General features: G+C 34.7%; 1 protein-coding gene and 1 long non-coding RNA gene across 5 annotated transcripts in view; one reads left to right on the top strand and one right to left on the bottom strand.

Annotated features, from left to right (window-relative positions):
* The window catches only part of LOC149547872 (alpha-N-acetylglucosaminidase-like), a 289,389-nt gene that overhangs the window by 137,882 nt on the left and 134,631 nt on the right, over positions 1-16,876 (bottom strand). For all 3 annotated transcript variants that reach the window (XM_089791923.1, XM_089791922.1, XM_089791921.1), the window contains exons 8-9: positions 2,614-2,720; positions 2,167-2,197 (exon numbers count right to left, since the gene is read on the bottom strand). In XM_089791923.1, the coding sequence (XP_089648049.1) occupies positions 2,167-2,197; positions 2,614-2,720 (138 nt within the window). The remainder of the gene's footprint in view (positions 1-2,166; positions 2,198-2,613; positions 2,721-16,876) is intronic.
* The window catches only part of LOC149547873 (uncharacterized), a 113,104-nt gene that overhangs the window by 33,358 nt on the left and 62,870 nt on the right, over positions 1-16,876 (top strand). The gene's annotated exons all lie outside the window — the stretch shown is intronic.

Genomic DNA, 16,876 nt, shown 5'->3' with positions numbered 1-16,876 from the left:
TCAGTGATATGGATCATATTGATTCAGAGGGAGTAAGCCAATGTTGTGATAGAATCTTTAGTGCTCGATAAATTGTAATAGTCAAGAGGGCTGAAATTCATGCAACTATATTAATGGGCCTACCCCTTGTGTACATCTTAAGAAAGTTGTGACTTTAATTCAACTATCTATGAGACTCTCTTTGATAAATAAAACTTGACTTATGAGTTGTAGAGTCATTCAAGTGGCACAATCATACTCAATCAAGCTACTGGCATATTGTGGACGAGTTTGTGTTTGTTTTTACTATTAAGCTTAATAAATGTTTGGAGCTTCAATGGATGAAAAGAGAAAGTTGGAACTTAGAAGGGAGTTGTCACATTTGATACAAAAAATTTCAACAATATAAGAATGACTGGAAATTTTACATTGTTGGGGGGGGAGAATAATAGTCAATGTTCCATTCCCACTTTTAGAGGGGAGATGCTCCATTCTCAAATAATCTAAATGGACAATATTTGAATCTTCATGTGCAAATACCATGAGGCTCTTGAAGAAAACATCTTTGATGATTAAGATTATGAGATTCTTCTACATTAAGAGGGAATATGACACTTCTTCAAAGGCGACACAAGAGCTTAGAAGATTGATACGCAAAGGGAGTCTAGAAATACATGTTTGTGACTATATGATTTTGATGGGCCTACTCCTATGTATATCATGAAGAAGTAATGACTTACTACCAAAAAGTAAGAAGATTGATATCAGATTTAGAGGAAGTTTGAAAGGCATCCTTGGGTGAAGAGAGTTTCTATTGGAGTAACTAGAGGACCTAGCTTCCCAGGATCATTGTTTAGAGGGAGAATTTTGTGGTGCAATCCTTTGTTAATGATATCTTTTCTATGAGAAGAAGTTCTAAGTGAAATTCCTTGCAATGCACTTTTTGTGAGAAAATGAGATGAAAGCCTTTGTACCACCCTTTGACTAGATTCATAGTGGTGATTATTTAACATATGATATGTAATGAAAGGCAATGATCTTTCGTTGACATATATAAACAGAAGGTAACCATTATAAGATGACGATCTTATAAATATTAGACCTGTTATCATGGTTCTTTGGGTCAGATTTTGTCGGATAGCATGATAACAAACAGTTAGAAGGTAACCATTGCAAGGTGGTGATCTTACAAATGGTAGACCTGTTATCATGGTTCTTTGGGCCGGATTTTGCCGGACACTATGATGATGAACAGTCAGAAGGTAACCATTATAAGGTGGCGATCTTACAAATAGTAGATTTGTTATCATGGTTATTTGGGCCGGATTTTGCTGGACACCATGATAACGAACTTGTTATGGTTCTTTGGGTTGGACCTTGCCGAACACCATAGTTTCTACTATAGACCACACTTAAGGTGGTGTTTTTTTTAAAGTAATGGAAATTACTTCAATTGTGTGTTAATGAAAGGTGAGAAATTTAGTCCCATAGTGAATTGAATATCATACTGAGATGATGTCTCTTCTTATTCTTGAGAGCATAATGTGTTCTATAAATCCTCCCTAGCTAAGAAGAAAGTGTTAAGGTTGTAGCTTCTGTCGGATCGGTTTTATCATGAGATACCTTGTTGATGTTAAATCATCTTTAAGAGAAATATCTTATATATATAATATATATTATATATACTATACATTATATATTATTATAATATAATATAATAATATATTACATATATACTTAAAGATGAGTTATTTATTAACTAATGATGATTAACTATAGAGACATGTCTCTTCATGAGACATGTCTCCTCTCATATTTAGGAGTCTTCAAATCTGCATTTGGGAGACATCAATCACAATGGCCATGTTAGTACATTTGCAGAAAATGATCTTAGAAAAAAAACACTATATGGTTAACAGGATCAAACTGCACAAAAGGGAGGGGGCTCAAGCAAGATTTGGAAATGTGAAATTGAGTCCCAACATTAGCATGTCACAAAAGATAGTAATGCACCACAATTTATATGCAAACATGGATATATGTAAATGGATGGACACACACATATGTTGCATCAGCATCCAACACACTGGAACATAACAGATTTTATAACATGGTAAAGTTTTAACATCCACTAGAAACATTTAAAACTAATTTCATAAGAATTGATATAAATAAGTCATAATTTACCAGTTGTAAATGTGGCTAGTTCCTCCATATTCTGTGAAACAAAAAGACGAGATGCATTACAATTTTCCTCAAATGGAGTTCAAATTATCACTACATGTGTGTTGTGCTAAGTAGCTCTATAGAGCATTCTAATTTATCACCTATGCTATAATACAACTGTTCTGCTTTATAAAAATAAAAAGATGTGAATATAAAACCACTCATTATAATGAACATTCAGTATTCATTCACAAAGAAAACCATCAGAATTGTTCAGAATGAATTTTCTCTGCAATTTAAACAATGTTTAGATCCAATATAGTACTCAAACAAATTGCTATTCCAAAACCTCCTATTTTTTCTGTGCTTAGTTGTAATAAGATTTCATCTTTTATGAGCTATATGCATTCTTCTTTTTGGTTAAACTATTATCATATACATGTGAATATATTTTCCAATATGACAGACCTCTTCTTTGTTCTTCAATGAAAGCCCGACCTATTTCAACAAACAGTGGATCAGTTGCATCGAGAAGCAAAGTGCAACACCATTTTGGATTGCTGTCAACTGTGAACCTGCCAAAGGAAAATAATAATGATCCATAACAATTCAGGAGAAATATCTGTGCATGCATAACGATTACTGACAGTTATGGTTTAAAAGTAGTTCAAGATATTTAAATTTCTTACCATTAATTGGTATTTTTAATTTGACCCTTTGGGGACCTTTCAGGACAACACAAATGTGATATAGCTTTTTCCATATTCAAAAGTGAAGGTTCCTTGTTGCAAACACTAAAAACATAGAACTTTCAACCATCGTAGCAAAAAACAATACTTGGGGAATACGTGAGCAACCAAATAGGTAAATACTTTTCCAAAAATAACACAACTTTATAAGAAATAATCAGTTTAATACTGGCACTAGGGGACGTAGGGACATCGGTACAACAGGACGAGTTTCTAGGATGGGGGGCAAAGGGCCTTAATTTTGGGATGGCGAAAATGCGGGTATTCTTTACTACATGGAACTTGACATACTAGTTATGAAATGATGTTTCAATATAACAACCAAATGGAAATACTTGAACATAGCAAATTTGCGACACGAACCAGAACTATTGTACATTCAAAATAGTAGCATAGTACATATCCAATAGTAACATTCAAATATAGAAATTCAAATAGACATTCAAGTATCCTTCATAGCAGCAGCACGGTTGTGGAATGGTGGAGGTGGGGATACTTGGGTATTCCAACTACCTAGTGCAAAGACATCTCGGGGGCGGGTACTTCAAGGTTTTGGAGGAGGGGGGCTGCAAGTCCCCAGGTTTCACTAGAAATAATCAAGTTAACGTTAGGGTTTTCAAGATAATAAAAAATAATGTAACCATAAAAGATACAAAAAAAATTAAGCTAGCAGTCCCAAAAAGATTGCAAAAATAAAATCATCAAATATATAGCATTTTATTTCCTATAGAAATGGGAACCATGAGTTTATGCAAAATAGTGGTTTTTTTTGGCTTTTTTAAATAACGTGTCTGACCAATTCAATATTAATGTAAATATGCTCTAAACAACAGAAACATGTCTTATTTTGTTCTATAATGCGGGCATGGTGTTTATAAGCCCTTTGACACAAGATAATGGATTCTTAAGCCCTTAAATAAAAGAAGAAGCACTCTTTCTAGCTAAATGCAAGACTTGAAAGTGTGAGATGGCACAAAATTGGATTAAACACAAAATGTTATGAATCTGCAATAACACACTTGATTTTGGTTTGAATTTTTTTTGAATCCTTGTGTTTTAGTGAGATGTACGATGGATTCCATGGGAATCCAAGCTCTTGGATTTTACTTTTGGGGCTTTTGGTTGTCCTATCTCATCTTGCATGCTCGAATGTTTTGGAGTGGATCTATCCTCCTACCTTATTCTTCTGCATTTGATGCTTTCTTGATCCCGTCATTGGTGAAGACCATGATGATACATTTATGTATGTCCTCAAGTATATCAGCCTTGGGTTATACTGTTCTTATGTAGATGAGTGGATGGAGTCCCTAATCCATCCAAGGGTAGCCAAGTTGATGAAGATCTCTATTATTGATGCAAAGCATCTTAAAAATCAACCAATCAATGGGATACATGCTGATTCCTTCAAAATCCATTAAATAAACTCCATAATTAGAGGCATTTTACAAGGTAAAACAAAGCATTTTCCAACACAAAATTATCAACCTTTCTCCATTCACATATTCTGAGTTCTATATTTGATTCCATTGTTCATAACTTTCAATATTCAATGTTTCTTTCAAAACCCTTTGGAGGAATTGTTCAAAATTAGGAATACTAAAACATATCCAAAGATGATCCAAAAAGAATAATTCCATTGCAAGTTATAGTCTCTCAACTTAGACCCATTTTCTCTGTCATAAACCAGAAATAAAACTGGTAACCCTTCCTAGGGCATCAAATAACTTTCTCAAAACGAGTCCAAATAAACCCAAACTAATTCCAAATTATCCATTTGTGAGTCTAGTTTCCAAATCTATAAGCCATTTATTTTTCCCATTCATAATTCATTGTATAAGACCAAATATTTGTCTGCAACACCATTGAAGGCACTTAAAAACCAGTTTTCACTCAAATCTTCATAACTTTCACAAATCTAAATGAAAATTATTCAAACCAATTGGAAATGAAAGATAGTTCACATATCTTTCCAATGAATATTATTAGAGGTCCTAAGCCTCCAAAATGTGTCCGTACCACATGCTGCAACATGACTGTATTCAGGGAATCCCAAATCTGCAAATACCCACTTTCACCAAAATGCTCATAACTTATTCATTTCTTCATAAAATTGAACCAAACCAAAAGCATGAGAAGGAAGATTCATCATTCTATCTTATCTGTTACTATATTACATGGTTTCTAGGTCGTACAAGGCCATACAAGGCCTGGAACCAGCACAAATTCAAAAAAGCCAATCAAAATAGCAATAGTTGAAGACACCAAAATTCTCCAAAATGATTCTTTCTTCTCCTTATTCTCATTAATTGATTTGGAATGACCATTACAAAGCTTTTATAGTACTTTTGATAGTTGAGAACTTCCCAACCAACTTGTCACATTCTTTTACCCTTTTTGCACTTTTTGCAAAGTTTTAAAGTTGCAACATTTAAGCAACTTTTACATTTTAGAAATTTTGACCTCACCACTTTGTTCCAACCTTACAAACATGTCATGATGGAATATTAGTCATCATTTACAATATTTTTATCCTTCCTTGGGTTTACAAACACATTTTGACCTCTTGACCAATTCATGACCTTACTAGGACAATTAGGGCAAATTTGACAACTTTTACAATTTATGACAAAATGGCTTCATAGCCTTTACATTTTGACCCAAATACAACATAAATGACTCAAATGGATTTAAAGATCTCAAATAAGGAATCTTAGCTTTCTCATGTTCTTGTATTTTATGTGCTCCTGCACCAGTTATGTCCTCATGTAGATTGAGTTGATAAGCTTCTTGTTGGTCTTTGTCTTGTAATGTTGAGCCTTGGACTACGTAAGTTAAGTAGTAATGAAGAGTAGCTCCTTATGTAGACCCTAGCCCAGAAGTAGCTGCAGTATATATCTCAAGGAGCTTACTTGAAAAGAGGAAACATAATAAAACTAATTAGGACTTAAACAATAATAAGATAAATTTAGTGTTATGGAAACCATTGATCCCGCAGATGTCTTGAGTGGCACGTGCTAAAGGTAGATGACAGAGTACAAAGATCCCCTGGACGTCAAGAGTGGTTTGTGATAGAGGTAGATCGTAGATATCATTGACCCCCGGATGTCATAAGTGATCCATGCAAGAGGTAGATGATAATCGAGCCTCGAACACTTGCATTGGTTTCAGAGGTGGGGATACTCCCTATAGTTGGTACTCTTTTGTCTATGTCCATTAGCAATGAGTTGTGATTCTAGATTGTCCTTTGGAAGCTGGTCCACATGTCAAGAGGTCTCCAAGTACCTTGTATCCTGCATCATGTGCTTGCATTGGTCCATTGTACCTCTCTTATGAGACTATGCATCTTCTTAGCATGAGTGTTAGCCACTCCTTAAATGTGTGTTTGCATTGTGTTTGTGGTGGGGTTACTATCTTCACAAGCATAGTGTGGGGGTCCTAAGGGTGCCACGTGATTGGGTGGCATAGCACTATACTGCTGCTGCGGACTGTTGTACAAGTGGAGCTTCCTCTAGATTCAAAAATTTGAGCATTATTTGCTCCATCTAATGCTTCACTTGTCTTGTGATGTATAAACTTATATGCTCTTCCAATTATGTACTTCGAGCAGATTTCTTGATGTACATGTACTTGATTTTTATATGCACACGTACCTATATACTCTTAGAATAATTTATTGCTTTTATGTTCTTGATTCAAAAGAATTGGGCAATGCCTTGATTTGCATGTATCTAGTATTCCTTGGTGTGGAGCAAGTCTACATTTCATTTCATATGTTGGTGTCAGCAAGCCTACAGGTTCATTGGACTGAGAAACCCCATTTATATCATAGTTTTTGGCCTTTTTACATGTCTAATCTCAGTCTAGCATTTCTGATCTGTAGATCAGCAATAATGACCTCAGATCAATGCTCTTGACATGTACAATAGCATTTTTTATCCATACCTTAGCATTTCTACAACAAATACTGGCATTTTTTATTTCTTAGTTTAGTCATCAGAATAGCACCTATGCCAGCTGTTCTAGTGTTTATGCCCAGTCTTTCAGCGCATATAATTTAGTGCATTGAAAATAATGAGCACTTATGAGGTCCTATTAAAAAAATATTTACATTTTTGGCAACCCTATATCTCCGAAGGGCCTTCCTAGTCAAAATAGTTAGGTTTTATTATGCTTACACCTTAGTGTGCTTGTAAGCTTCTTGGATCAATTTTCCATGAGGATGCAGTCTCCTTGATGTGTGACCATTAATGCAAGTATAGTCATGTTCCGTAAGGCTCATGGACAAAGTCCACACTCTCACACAATGGCTTGAACATGCATATTTTGTTCACGCTTGATTACTAGGTTGTTTGGGAACCTTTGGAAGTGTCGTTAAGTCTTCTGCTTATGGGCTACCATGTAATGATAGTTAGATTCATTCTATGCATGTCGTTTATTTCTATGATGTTGTTTCAAGATGCACTTTGACAAGTTATGTTTACTTACGCTTCAAAAACAATTGTTCAATACATGTTTTGCCCCTTTGTTTCCAAGGGTTCCTTGGTGGGGCATTGCAAGTTGTATCATATTACTATCCATACTAGATATAGTAGTACATGTCCCTACTGAAGGGTGTTAATGTGTCTGGTGGTCTACATAAAACACTTACTTATGTGTCATAATTATTTTTGTGCTCTAGTATAGCAATTTGTTCATGGAAGTTAAAAGGAAAATTACTGGAGGTTTCTCAATAAAAATGAATTGCTTGCAATCAAATTATGTCCTAAATATAATATTGTATAAAATGGATCATTTGAAAGAAGGAAATATTGAATGGAGTCATCTAAATATGCCACAACCCAAGAGAAACCTTCTAGCAGGCGACCATGTTGAAAAACCTATACTCAGATAAAAGTAACAGCTAGGATAGCAACACCAAAATGTCAATCAGATCCTCTCAGAGACTCTACTCTTATCAAAGTTGCTTCATCATTCTTGACGCAATAACTACCCCAAAGAAAATCAAAACCTTAGACAAACACCCTTAACAAATCATCAAACAATCTATGGTGAGCACACAATTATCTTGTATTGAAGCCATAATGTTAAGGTGCCCAATAAATTATTTAATTAAAATTGTAATGACCCTTACCAATAGGCCACTAATAACTACTATTACTGAACTATGACATTTTGTCAAATACTTGACATGCAAACTAAATACACTACTGAAAGTAAAATGCTGAATAAAGAAAATTGTTGTGCAACAAATCTACTCAAATAACTAATGAAAAATAGTGCCAATATATTCATTCAATGATAACCAAATGCTTTTACATATGATATGCGATTTTCAACTCAAAGCATTACAACATGGCACATTACAAACAAACCCTTACTAGCTGAATACAACTGAGAATTTCTTGCAACTACAACTGAAATGAAAGAACTTGGATTGAGCAAAAAGATAGAGACTAAATGCTGAAGACGAAATGACGAAAATACAACTCCAACCTGCCCTCAAACTTGTTGTCCGTACGGCCTGCAGATACAGCCGTACATGTACGAACTGATATGACACCTGGCAAAAATAAATGCTAGGTTGAAAGGTGCCGAAAATGATATGGAAATAATCGCCAGGCTCCAAGAAAAATTCTCCCAGAAAATTAAAATCAAACTCCCAACCAACAATGAGATATGAGCAAAAATGTATGTCCAAGCTGAAAATCGAACCCTGCTAGAAATGTCTAAATACCAAATAAGTCCAACTTAAAGTAGTTGAATACCACTTCCAAAGTGCAACCCTTCAAAGGATATTTCACCTCCTCAGTTATGCAAATTCTTAGGAAACTTCGTTCCTAATGATCAAATGACAATCTGTAGACCAAGATGGTGCCACAAATGCTCAAAGAGAAAAGTAGTGTAAACTCAACTCATGGGGATGTCCAAATGAGAGGCCAAGCACTCTATTTATGCACTTTCCTAAGAAGCCACTAAGAACTTCTAGAAGCATCCATAAAATATTCTTATGAAATCCCTTTGTAATGCACTTTTATATAAAAAGTAACTTTATAAAATAAAAAGTGCAACTCAACTTAAAATTATAATATTTTGGCCCCGCATAGCACATAAAATAAAAATTTGATAAACCCCGTCTCTCCAAGAGCAAATAAGACCATCCAATCCCCAAATAATCATCAGAATGACTCTCTCACCAAAATCATCTGCCTACGAGAGTCCATGATAGGAAAATTCATTGAAAAATAACATGTCACTAAAAAGGGGCCATGACAAAAATTGACAATGTTAGTTGAGTTAGTTAAATATAGCTCAAGTGGACCCAAGCCACAAATGGTGGAAATGCATCAAAATCAAAAAAATGACTGTAGAGTGGTAATACCGATTATGACTAATGATAATTAGACTTGATTGAATGACTTACTATAACTAGACACTCTCATAAAGAATCTTGGAGAGTATAGTAGAAGTAAAAAATGACCTTAGAAAGTGCCCTCTAAGTCATCTAGGCCATCTGAACTCAGTAGTAACATGAAACAACCACTTTGATATGGCTTCCAGACACCCAAAAGGGCAAAACCTATCTACAAAGCAAGAGAACCCAAAAATCCAAACATTAGAGGGAAGCATTCAGTAACTCTAGGTTTACCTTATTCTACTCCTTTTTTCATAGCGAGCTTCACAAACCAAATATTTCTCACATACTTCTAGATAAATAATAATTTTACAAACTTGCAGACAAATAGAGTTCACATAACCTTGAAGAAAACAAATGTGTTCTTGAAAAGTAATGGAGATAGTAGAATACCCAACAAACTTGGATTTCCTTGAATTTGACAAAAAGGTTCTAAAGAACATTCTCATTAGAAAAATAAATACAAAGGTGAGGTCTTGTCACATATGGTAAGAGAATTTCATTTTCTCAAACTAATAAAATGCTTACTAGCTCTATGACATATTGTGATACAAAGAATTCTAGTAACTAGAAGAAAATATCAATATGACCAATTTGGTATTATAAGTCAAATTTTATAGTGTAACTTCACTTGGAAAGGGGCAGGTACTATCCTCAGATCGTTAATTCCTATTATTTATTTAGACTTTGAAGTTATGCCTATATGAAGCTTGAACTATATTTCGACAAGAAAGAGTTGTTGATTGCTAAACTACCACTAGTGTCATCTGTCCATTACCTACAAAAAAAAGTTAGAAAGTAAAGTCCACAAAGATAACTAAGAGGGGGGTGGGCGTGGGGAATCAATTATACACTTAAAACAACTCTCGATATCTTTATTAATTCTGAAACATGTAAACAATAGATGTAACAACAATAGAAAGATAATCGTGCACATAACACCAGATATGTTAACTAGGGAAACTCTTGATCACAGGGAAAACCCCAGTGGGGATGGTACCCATAAGATGTACTAATCAAAACTTCCTTGTCAAAGGATAGACCCCTTTAGGAGTCAATAAAATACAATCAGTACACAGAGTCCCTGTTAGAAGAATTTGAATCCTTGTTAGAAGATTCCAACTTTGTTAGGAGCTTGCCAACCTTGTTACAAGTTGAAAGGATGACAACTGTAGTCATTGTCCAAATAGACTTAGAACAATCTTCACTAGACAATCTTACAAATAAGCATATCCAAGATTTGAACTAACTACGCAACAACTCCTTTGCCAATACAATTCCTTTGATGCTCACAATACATCCTCAACATCAATCTCTTCTCTAATCAAATACAAACTCACATCCAAGTTCGCATAACCAGACATCACAATGCATATGACCACATATGATGATTTACCACAAGGAAATGACCTTTCCTTTGTACCATGTTCTAAAACAACTATTTAGTCAGCTTTAAGGCATTCCCAATTTACAATAATAATATAGGACATCATTAAGATATTACACTACACATTACATTACAATTAAAACTCTTTCCACAATGATTTTATTTATAGTTGGCCTCTAGGGAACATTTTCTAAACAGTCTTCGCCAAACCTCACAAAATGAACATTTTTTTGCCACCTGAAACATAGCGTCCTAAACAAATCTCTAACCATCCTCGAAGCTCGCTTAACTAAATTCTTTCTCAGCCAAAGATACAGCTGATTTACCAGTACTCGCTTTCCAGAAACCCTTTCTAAAAGCTATCTACACAAAACATCGCATAGCTCTATCATATTTTCATATTTATTTTTGCGCACTTAATTGTAGCATCCATAATCATCTCTGAATATATGTCTAAGAGTGCACATCCCAACCCATTGACCATTGACTATGCCAAACGAATCTTCTTCTGCAACTCTGAAAATCTTCATAAAATAAGGTATATATTGACATCAATGACAAACACTCTCATAAACGCAACACATAAGCTTTGAATCACGTCTCCAGCAATGCTAACATACTCCCCCATACAAATATCATCACCATTCATGCCAACAATCTTCTCCTTTGGCATTGATGGCAACATAGACGAAAAATATCTAAGTACCGTGAATACCAAATATATTTCTTCCTTATCTTCCTTTTCCTCCATCATTCATGTTGCTCATGAATGCAAACATACAGTAACCAATATGCACAAGCAAGAAGTTAATCTACCCCATACATCAATCAAAGCATTACTCTCCCCCATAAGAAATAAGCTTAACAATATCATGAATGTATCAAAATAATGTTTTTCACGTACTAATCTCTTCAACATTGATATCAATGACAAAGGCATCATTATGTCAATTTTCTAAGTTTAGAGATTTCCAAAACAATCTATTCAAGCTCTAGTATCTAAAGACACTATTCAAATACTAATACCAAAAGTCCTCAATGACTCAATTCAAACATTGATACTCCCTCGTAGGAGAGGCATCAAGCATCCAGTCTAGATGAAAGAAATAGTGCTTTGCTACATATTGGACTAATGCAACCTCTGCATCAATTGCTCTAATGTAGGTTGGAGTATAACCCCAAGCATGCCTCTCAAATACTCAAATGTATCCTTTGCCAAAGGTTTTGTAAATGTGTCTACTATCTACTCCTTTGCGCTAACATATTCCAATCTGATTTCTTTTTCTGCAAACTTCTCTATCAGAAAGTGATACTTTATGTCTTTTAATATCGAATTAGATTCTTTGACATACTCATTGTACTTGTGTTATCACAATGTATAATAATAGACTCAATAAACTCCATTCAATGTCTTTCAACATATGCTTCATCCAAATAATCTGATTAAAATTATTTGTTGTTGCTACATACTCTCATTTTGTTGTACTCTATGAGATTCAATCTTGTTTCTTGCTCAACCAAGAATCCAATCTTCCTCCCAAGAAGAATGCTCCACCAGTGGTACTCTTTCTATCATCCACACTTCCTTCCCAATCAGCATTAGTATATGCATGCAATGTGAAATCATGTGATTTGTCATAGCACAAACCATAATCAGGCATTCCTTTCAAATATCCAAAAATTCTTTTAACTACTGCAAGGTGTGTCTCTTCAGGATGTGCTTGGAATCTCGCCAAAATTCCAATTGCATTTTCTATATTAAGTCTTGTATGTGTCAAATACTACAATCCACCAATCATAGATCTGTAGTTTGTTTGTCCTGCACTAGGGGATTCATCTTTGCTAGATAACTTGCATCTAGTTACCATAGGTATTCAAACAAGTCTAAAACTCTCTAATCCAAATCTCTTGTGATATGAAAATTCCATCTTTATTCTACATAATCTACAATCTCAAGAAGTATTTCATCTCTCCAATCATACTCATCTCATGTTCTTTCTTCATTTCATTTGAAAATGTCTTGCTAGCTTCATCATTACCTCCAAGAATATTGTCATCTACAAATACTATAACAATCAGCAAACCATCTTCATTCTTTCTCAAATACAAATTACTATTAGCATTACCTTTGACAAATCTCAAATTTGTTATAAGTTTATCCAATCTTGCATGTCAAGCTCTAGATACTTGTTTTAGACCATACAATACCATCTTTAATCTACAGACCATATCTTTTTCATCTATAAAAGGAAAACTATCAGGTTGTTCAATGTATACCTCTTTTTGAAGATCTCCATTTAGAAAAGTTGACTTAACATCCATTTGATAAACTTTAAAGTTCTTGTTAGCTGCATATGCCAAAAACATTCTTATTGCCTCTAATCTAGCAACATTTCTTACAATTAATTCTTTCTTACTGCGAACATCCTTTACAAACTAGTCTTGATCTATTCCTCACAACTTCACCTTGTCCATTCATCTTGTTTTTAAATAACCAGTTAGCTCCAATAACATTGTTATCTTTCGATCTACGAACTAATGCCCAAGTTTTGTTCTTTTCAATCGGCTCTAATTCCCCTTTCATAGCTTTTATCCAGTAATCATCCTTACAAGCTTCATAAACATTCTTAGGCTCCACTTGAGAAATTAAACACAATTCTTCGCTAACTTTGTTTCTTGTCATAACTCCTTTGTTCACACTTCCAATAATCTATTCAACGGGGTGATTCTTTGCCACATTTCTGTTAGTTATAACTTGTTCAATTCTGATTTCTGCTCTAGGTTCTTCTCTCTGTACTTCTCGTAATTCAGTCTACAAATCAGTGTCAGTTTCATAAAATAATTCTTTCTCAACATTATGATTGTTAGTCCTTTGATTAAACTCTTCATTAGGATTATAATCAAGTATCCTTTCTTGAGTTCTAAACCTTTCATCAATTCTCACATTAGCACTTTCAACAACACTCTTAATCTCTGATTAAAAAATCTATATGCTTTATTTTTCAATGAATAACCAAGAAACACTCCATCACTTCTAGAATCAAACTTTCCAATATCATTATCTCTCTTACTATAACATTTACTTCCAAAGATTCTAAAGTGCTCTTACCAGTATCTAGTCTAATCTATACTCTATTCATAGTGTATACTGTTGTGTTGACTAATTCTCTACTAAATATGTGTTGCATTGTTCTGATACATCATTGCTCTAGCTGCCTTTGTTACTAATGTGTTTCTTCTTTCTGCTATCCCATTTTGCTACGGAGTTTTAGGGGCTGAAAGTTGTCTCTTTATACCATCATCCTCACAAAAGTTGTTAAATACATTCGTAATAAATTCTCTTCTATCAGATCTCAAACATTTTATCTTCAAACTAGGTTCATTCTCAAGTCTATTCTTCAATATCTTGAATTTCTCAAGAGCTTCAAATTTCTCTCTAGGAAATGCAACCCACATCAGTCTAGTGAAATCATCAATGAGAAACATAAAATACCTTTACCCACAAAAAGCTCTTGTTTTTGTATAACCACTCAGATCTGTATGTGCAATCTCCAACTACGTTGAAGTAGTAAATATTTTTCCTAAAAATGAACTTTTGTTTTTCTTTACCAACACACATTCTTTGCACATCATGTTAGTAGCTTTCACAATCTTATGCAAATCTCTAACTGCAAATGTAGTACTAAACTTCACAATGTTATCAAAGTTGACATAACAAATCTCTTATGCCATAACCTACTATCATCCACTTTAGCAACCAAACATGTCATTTCAGTAGGGTTCAACTGAAATACATTACCTTGTATTCTTGTACCAATACCAATTAATGTACCATTCTTATCCTTGATAATACAAGTCTTCTCTATAAACTGCAACTAATATCCCTTGTGAACAAGTTGTCCAGCACTCAATAGATTATGTTTCAAACCATCCACAAAGTAAACATCTTCAATGTTAGTCTTCCCATCAAGAGTAATAGATCCTTTTCCTTTTATGTCACATGCTGCATTATTTCCAACTGTAACTAGTCCACCATCATAACTATTGATTTCAACAAATTTGTTCATATCTCCAATCATATGATGAGAACAACCACTATCCATAATCCAATCAGACTTTTTCTTCTCAATCTGTGATACTAATGTTCTTTTATCTTTTACTTCTTTTATTTCTTTTCCAGGGCTTTCAACAAATCCTATCTCATCATCATCATCACCAATATCTTATAGAAAATTTACCATCTTAAAGTTAAATTCATCGTCCTCATCAGCATAGAAGCAAATTTTAGGTACTTTTGATTTGTAGGGCTTTCTAAGCTTAAACTTCTTCACTCTCTTAAGATAAATAGAAGAAGAATGACCAAGTCCTTTAAATGTCCAACAAAAAAGAATTTCATTACCTTTAGGTTCTGTAATGTCCCCAATTTACCAAGTTCCTGGATTTTGGATGTCAGCTCATCAGCGCGAGCCCCGTGAGTTGACATTTGGTTTTGGGGGTCTTTGATATGGATTTGCTATTTTTGGACTTACTATTTTTAGTAAGTCACTTTTCGCTAGTTCCTATTCTAGTCAAGGCAGTTCTAACATTGTTGGGTACTTATCATTTTGCTTTCAGGCTCTGGGCAAATTAATCTGGTAAAGTCATATTTATTGCAATTATTTTGAGACCTAATGATTATTTAATGTATTGGTGGTTTATTATGGTGCTTTATATTATAAAGTAATTGGACTTTATATTATAAAGGGATGTTTAAGTGAGAAGTGTCAAGGTGAAGCCAAGTTGCACAAAATCTTATAAATATGACTTCATTCGTGGAGGAAAGCATCTTGATTATATTATCAACTCTTGATTGTCTGGTGAGGGTTTTTCTTGAAATTTTGAAGAATTGGTCTGCAGGTCGATTCTCTGAGTTGCTGCTGTTGTATAGCAATTTGGTATAGTCTCCTACTGTTGCTTGCTGTCTCTGGAGATTATTAATGATCTGGTCTGAATATAGTGTGGATGTATTTTAGTTATTAGCCATCTGCGAATTGGAAATGAGTTTGGAGGTAGAGAAGGGCCGATTGTGATCTAATGGCTGAGTTCAACATTAATTCTTGCCTCCAGTATAGTTTTGGTGCCATATTGATTGACTGGCAGAAGTGGGTGACAAGGGCAAGTCATCTAGCTATCTGCTCCTGGCCATGAGCAATCCTCAAAAGCATGTTCAGTTTTGAAAGGGAAATTGAGGTGCAAATGTGGAAAAGGAGTCGGACTTGCAACATGAACTAACGGCATTGTTCAATTCCACATGACAATGGTTTCTAAAACGAGCTTTTCCCCTCGGCGTCCTATTGTTACATTCTAATATCAGGTTCCATTAATATGGTTCATTTCTGATTTTCTTTATGAAAACAATAAATTTTAATCCTTGCATATTCCTATATGAATTTTGTTCAAATATAATACTGTTACGAGAAATTGTATGATCCAAATCCAAGGTCATGAAATTTGGTAAAAATTATTTAAAGAAAAAAGAAATTGAGTTATATTCCAAAAGTCATATTAGAGACCAATTAGTCTCTTTACAGTGGTATCTGAGCGGTTTCCTGCCAGCTTGCAGGAATTGGGCTCAGAAATTATCAGAGGCATATTTCGGTTATTTTGCATCCTGAGGTATGGATGGTTATCGAAGGTTTGTGCCTAGTATGTACTGCACCTGACGGGATCAGAATGTACCTTCCACAAAGGGAGAGCCGGAGATTCAGTTTGGCTCAGTGGGTAGTCCGAGTTGTTCTGGTGGCTTCGGACAACGTGCTACTGATGCTCAGGTTGATAGAGATGCCTTGCAAGCATTTTGAAATTTCGCAGCCAAGCAACAACAGATAACAGGTGTTCTCCAACAATTGTGTAACACATTGCAATAGTTATCTTTGCCTCGGGATCAAGGTAGAGAGAGAGACCGAGATGTTTCTGTTGGTTCCTACAGGTCATGTGTGGATGCGAAACCTAGGACTGATGATAGGCATAAGACCAAGGATCATGTTAGGATGGATGGCAGGGTGGACAGGACAGGTTATATTGGTGCTCAAGACAGGCCACAGAGACCCACTTTGTTGAGACCTAAATTAGATACAGTTAGCACAACTTTTGACGTTGCTCTATTTTTTGATGATGTACTGACCCATTTTCATGAGTGGGATG

This window comes from Cupressus sempervirens, chromosome 7 (genome assembly GCF_028749045.1).
Source record: "Cupressus sempervirens isolate cs-2001-9-10 chromosome 7, ASM2874904v1, whole genome shotgun sequence".
Lineage (NCBI taxonomy): Eukaryota > Viridiplantae > Streptophyta > Pinopsida > Cupressales > Cupressaceae > Cupressus > Cupressus sempervirens.
The sequence above is the reverse complement of the archived record's forward strand: the minus strand, read 5'-3'. Positions and strand labels throughout refer to the sequence as shown.